This window comes from Neophocaena asiaeorientalis, unplaced genomic scaffold, assembly GCF_003031525.2.
Source record: "Neophocaena asiaeorientalis asiaeorientalis breed wild unplaced genomic scaffold, Neophocaena_asiaeorientalis_V1.1 scaffold82, whole genome shotgun sequence".
NCBI lineage: Eukaryota > Metazoa > Chordata > Mammalia > Artiodactyla > Phocoenidae > Neophocaena > Neophocaena asiaeorientalis.
This window is the reverse complement of record NW_020173068.1, coordinates 3,004,717-3,010,716: the sequence shown is the minus strand read 5'-3', so window position 1 is coordinate 3,010,716 and position 6,000 is coordinate 3,004,717. Positions and strand designations below refer to the sequence as shown.

The 6,000-nt window shown below is 49.4% G+C and overlaps 1 protein-coding gene across 2 annotated transcripts in view; it reads left to right on the top strand.

Moving 5' to 3' along the window:
- The first annotated feature begins 678 nt into the window (after nucleotides 1–678).
- PSMF1 (proteasome inhibitor subunit 1) overlaps nucleotides 679–6,000 on the top strand; it is a 48,651-nt gene continuing 43,329 nt past the window's right edge. The window contains exon 1 of one of the 2 annotated variants that reach the window (XM_024743016.1): nucleotides 679–972. In XM_024743016.1, the coding sequence (XP_024598784.1) occupies nucleotides 844–972 (129 nt within the window). In that variant the 5' untranslated portion in view covers nucleotides 679–843. The remainder of the gene's footprint in view (nucleotides 973–6,000) is intronic. The other variant, XM_024743017.1, reaches the window with a different exon arrangement.

Sequence of the window (6,000 nt, the reverse complement as noted above, 5' to 3'; positions counted from 1 at the left end):
AGTCAGCAGCTGCGTCTTCTTGGGGGAGGCGGCTTCCATTCTCCAAGCTGGTGACAAATCTGCAAAATGGGAATGATAATGGAACATACCTCATCGAGTTTTTGATAGGGTGATGTGAATGTTTTGACACAGGATATAGCACAGAGTAAACATTTAATAAATGTTATCCAAGGAGCCAGACTGCTAGATTGCAGTACCATCTCTGCCACTCACTCATCTTTGTGACATTTACCTCTCTGTGTGTCTGTTTACCCATCAGTAGAATGGAGCTATCAAATACCAACTTTATGGGGTTGGGTGGTGAGGATTAAATAAATGAATACAAGTAAAGCATTTAGAATAATGTTCCATGGAGCAAGCACCGCATAAGTGTCAATTATTATTCTGAATATATTATAGCCCTATTTCATTACCTCTTCTCCCACCAGCATACGTCCACCCCATTCTGCAGATGGGAGGTCTGTGGCTCAGAACAAGGTAACCTCTCTTCAAACGATGCCACAACCTACGTGTAGCGGATCTGCCCGCTGCGGGGAAGACGGAGATTCCAGCTTTGAAGGACCTTGTCCCCAGGGGTCCTGTCCCGCCCACGCGCTGCCTGTCGGAACCCTTTAGCGTCTCCCTTCTGTTTCCAGCCGGGCGCGCTGGCGCAGCAGCGCCGGAGCGGGAAGCTACTTCCGGCGGCCACACCCCGACGCAGAGCGTCTCCATTTTGGCCGCGCAGGTGGAGACTCGACGAGAACCAGCGGATTAGGGGAGTGGAGTCAGCAGAACTGTGAGGGCCGAATCGGCTCACCGTACTTTCTCCCTTTCTTCCTCCGCCCGCAGAAGTCGGGGGCTCTCATGGCGGGCTTGGAGGTACTGTTCGCGTCGGCGGCGCCGGTCATCACCTGCGCGCAGGACGCGCTCGTCTGCTTCCTGCACTGGGAGGTGGTCACGCATGGCTACTACGGCTTGGGTGCCGGCGACCAGGTACGCCACGGAGCCGCCCCGGGGCCAGTGTGGAGGGGGTAAGGTGTCTTCTGCCCAAACCCAGAGGACCGGAGGCTCGGTCCAAAGTGCCTGACCTTCCCTCCTCCCAGGTCTGGGTCCTAGGAGTCATGACACCATGGGTACCTGTAGTCTACGGGTCGGGAGGTGCTCTGTTGTCCTAGCCTAGCTGGCACAACACGATTTGAAAACCCAAGGACAGAACTCGCTGCAGCACAGGCTGGCAGTCTCCGAGGCCGGGATTGTGCGGATCTGGCAGCGACACAGGGGTTCCTCTCCTGAGTACTCCTCACCTGCCCGAACAACGCCAAGCTCCTTCCCACGCTGCTGGGTGGGGTGGGGCTGTACCCAGTACTGCCCTCCTCATACTGTAGTCGAGCGCCCACCAGACATCTGGATCCAGGCACAGGGGTGGGGGGAGGTTGGGCCGACTCAGCTCCAGTCAAGGGCCCTTAGAGCTCGGACAACCCTTCCCGCTTTAGTGAAGGGCCTGGTGCAGCCCACTCACCGTTATGGTCTTCACTCGGGCCCCGGGGGAACAGCTACCTCCCACACACGTACAGACATGCACCCTGGGTGTAGGGCCAAGTAATTTTCCTCGCCAACAGCTGTCCCATCCTCAGGCTCTGCCTCTTAGAGCAGGGGGCCCTGTGGTCATCCCCACAGAGAGCCCCAGGACTGGCGGGCCCGGCCGACCTCACTGATTCTTTGCCGTAGCATTCTCCCATCTTCCCTGCCGCTTCCCTGTGACTCTCCCCCTGTACGTCATTGCACACACCAGCTTCCTGTGAGAACTGGGCCTGGGCCCCTTACTGCCCCTTCATTTCCCTTCTGCTCCATCCGAGAAAATATCCTCCCATACACACGCTCAGGACTCACTGCCTGCCCCTGACTGTCACTCTCGTCTCACTCTCAGAACCGGGACCAGCTCTGGGGAGCGGGGCGCTTCACTCCTTTCGTCTCACAGTGAGATTTTAACCTCACTCTCATTTCTAACTGCTTTAGTTCTCAGATACCCTAATACTTTTTTAGTTTCTCAGATATACATCCAGCGTCTTAATCTTTCCTCTTCTGACACAGAGCTTTAGGGGTCCCTCCTCAGACAGAGTTTACACATCCTGGGCTCCTAGAGCCAGGTTCGCCCCCCCACCCCCACTGCTCCATTTCTCTGTCCCTTAAAACTCGTGACCAAGACTATCACACCCCCTCATGCTTTACCCTCACCAACAGGAATAAGAAACACAAGAACTGTCATGGATTTCTGGCTCTTTTTTTCCCCCCCCTCAGACCTCAAGTGCCTCAGTGGGACCCCAGATACACACAGTAAACTTCTCCACCACCACCTCCAGGCTCACGGGAAAAGAAGGACCAGCCTTACACACAGACACACACACACTCACCCACCCACACACCCTGGAAGCAGGAACAATTCTCCCTCCCAGATGCCTTTGTTCCTGGCCTTTCTGTTCACCTTTTGCTTCCTTCCACTTACCTTGCCTTTCAACATTTCAGACCTTGGGATCAGGTAGAGGCAGGGCCCAGAATCCTGAGTGTCAGGTTTCCACTTTCAGTATGTAATCGCCCCAAAAGAAACCTTATGTCTCCTCGCTTGCCTCATTCCAGCTTTCTGATCTTTAACAGCTCTTTCACTTGCCCCAGGCGTTTCATTTCACCTTTTCCTGGGACATTCTCCCAGAAAGCTGAAGTGTAGGATGGTGCAGGGGACAGTGGAATTGGAGAGGGGGTAAGACTTGTTCCTGACCTTGGGGCTCCCCTTTCGACTCTCAGCGCTGCCCCCCCACCCCTCCCTGCCCCTTGCCCTGTCCTTCAGATCTAACAGGTTTGCCCTGCTTTCTTCCCTCCTCATGTACCTCACTCTCTGTATTTTACTCTCAGCTAGCTGCTGCTGCCCTGACACACTGTTAGAACCTCTCCCCCCAGGAACAGGAACTTGTTACAAAGAGCCCGTGTGACTCCCTTCTCTTCTTCCCCTTCAGCACTGCAGATCTGCTCCCACCACTCGTCCCCTCACGAATCCTGTCAGCAACTCTGTCTGAGTCACTTTGACAGCTTAGGGACATCAGTTCATGTAGGTCATTGCCTCCTCCTAACTGGCACCATCCCCTTGCCATGTACTCCAGGCTTGCAAATTTTCAGAAAGAACACAATCTCATTTCAATACTGGTCTAAAAAAATAAATAAGAGATCCTTAACTGAATCCCAGAGGTCCATCTAATTCTCCTCTGTTTATGACGCCACATGTCGAGTTCATGCAAGCCAGAAAAAGATGCTGGCTCCAGACATCCTAGGGGAGGCCCGGGGGAGTGCGGATGGTGGTTTAGAAGGCATTGCCCACTGTCCATCTGTCCACCCCAGTGCTGAATCAAGCATGTTCCCCCGTGGTGGGGGATGGGCATTTGTTCTGCACACTAGAGCATGGTGTGTTTTTGCTTCTCTCTGCCCCTTAAGTGCCACTGGAGTTCAGGTTGCACTTGTCCTCCTCTCGCTTCTGCTGAGTTTACTTTCATTCAGAGTAGAGACCTTTTGGAGGCGCATCTTTCCTATTAGTTTATTTAAGAGAGGTTTTAGTTTCCCAGTGTGGGGCCAGCAGTCTCAGCTGAGACCAGTAGTATTTGCCAAGTTCAGAGGATGTTTATGTTGCCTCTCCAGCCACCTCCTGCTTCCCACCCTTCTGGGGGTGATAAGAGAGAGAGGAAGGTCCTGAAATTGTGTACTTGATCATTTAATATGTTGACAGTTAACTAGAAAGCTAAATTGTCTGCTTTTCTCTTTGGTTTTGTGTCCTCTGGTACAGGGGAATTGTGTACATAAAACTTGATTAGAAGAGCGATACAGCTTCAATAAAAAATTCAATATTTGAATTTGGATTTCTTTCTTGAAGTCAGCACCGCTCCTCATAAGAGCTTTACAGCTGTGTCAGGTGGTTTAAGTAGCAAGGGAATAGAGATGGCCGTAGACTTAATTATGAGAATATTGTTTTCTGTTGTAGGAATCTAAAGATTATGACAAAAGAGAGAAGATGCCCCAAATGATCTTATTTGGGTGCATTTTAGCCCAGGGACACTGGAATGAACTCATGGCCATTAAAGAATGCTTCCAGCCCCAGGATTTTGCCTAAGGGGACAACTATCTTTACTTTTGGGGGGCCCATCTGGGGGACTTGGCTGGGAAAATCTCCAGCCATAGCGTGGGCAGTCAGGAGCTCTGAATGCCAAACCGAGCTCTGCACTTGACTTATCATGACCTTAGGCAGTTTTCAGCCCCCGTTAGACTTTTTTTCATCCCAGCGAGTTAAACAGCACAACCATGTACTTTGGCTGCTTTCCAGTCGTAGCTCTTTGGGAGGTCTGATATTTGATGTCCCGCTCTAGAGGGCAGTTGATGCCATGTTTGGCTTGATATCACCAAGGCCAGTCTCTTTCAGTCCCACCTGTTTTCCCATATCAGGGCAGCCCTTGAGCTGGGGAACACTGGTTCCACTGCAGTGAGAGGTACCAGTCTCACTAGGCCCTAGGATTCTCTCTTGCTCTGGAAGCCTGAGGTTATGGGAGAGTGAGCAGGCTGAATTATTTATACTCCAAGAAGAAATTCTGGTGGGTTGAATGCTGTAATGGAGGGTATAAATATAAATTCAAAGGCCCTTGATAGAACAAAGGCAAGGCATGTCATCAAATTCTTGGCTTCCAAAGTAAACCTTAAATCCAGGACACTAAACATGGTTATAGGAAATTTACCCAGTTGAGGGTGAGGGGATAGTTTCTCTTTCTTTTAGCAGAGTGGGCTGATTAGTTTCACTTTTGTTTTCTGTCACTCTCATTTCTCTGCTTCAGGCCTGAGTTTCCTTGTCATTTAGCCAGGTTTGAAACCATGCCAGTTGCAATGTCTTGAATTTTATTTGGGACCACTTTCCCAGTTTGATTCCTGAGCCCCAGAGGTGACCAGAGCGGCCCACGATCTCCGTTCTTGGCCTTCCGTTGTCCTTGGTGAGGTGTGAGGTCTGTGTTGCTGGATCTTTGTCTTTTGTTGTTGTTTTTCATCTTTGGTCGCACTCCCTCCCGCCGTAGTCTCATGAATACAGATCTTCCCAGTCCACTTGCTGCGTGTTTAGCTGTAGAACTATGCTTCTATGAAAACAATATATAGATTTTTTGTGTGTTTTAAAATTTTTTACATAAATGGTACCTGGCTGTAAATCTCATTTAAAAAATTTTTTTCTTTGTCACATTGTTTACTTTTATCTATAATACTGCAGTTAGATCTAGTTTGTTCCTTCTAACTGCTATACAGTATTCCACTGTGAACATATTTTGCATTTTAACTCCCATTTGGTTCCTCCAGCAGGGTTGTGATGAAGATCCCTTGTCATATTCCCTGTGCCTCTGTGCACAGAATTTCTTCCAGGAGTGAAGGTTTTGGGTCATGGGGTGTCAGCTTACCTAATTGCACTGAATATTACCAGATTGCTCTCCAAAAGGGTTGTAAGAGTGTGAACGGCCACCAGCAGCGCCTGGAGGTTGCCATTCTCCCCACACCCACACAAACACTGGCAAAAAAATAGAAAAACAGATAACAGCAGTCTGATGGGTGGATCCTGGTATCTCATATTTTAGCCTATGTGTGTCTGAGTGCTAGTAAAGTTGAATGATCCTTTATACACTGTTAGCTGCTCTTATCTTTTGCTTGTTCATACCTTTTTCAAGTGGGTTCCCAATTTTTATTGTTCGTTTTCCAGGCATTCCCTTTTTGTACTAGTTATTAATTTGTGTTGTGCCAGCTAGGCTAGGACATAGCTCATCCTAGCCCGTGACTGCCTGTTAACTTTGTCTGTAGTATCTGTTGTTGATCTGGAGCTTTAAATTATGAGCAGTGTCAAAGACAGCACTTTTTTTTTTTGTGGACTCATTTAAGAAATCTTTCCCCACCTGGAAATCACTGTATTAGTTTTTACTATCGAGGTAGTAGTTCAGAACTACTTCTCAAACGTTAGTA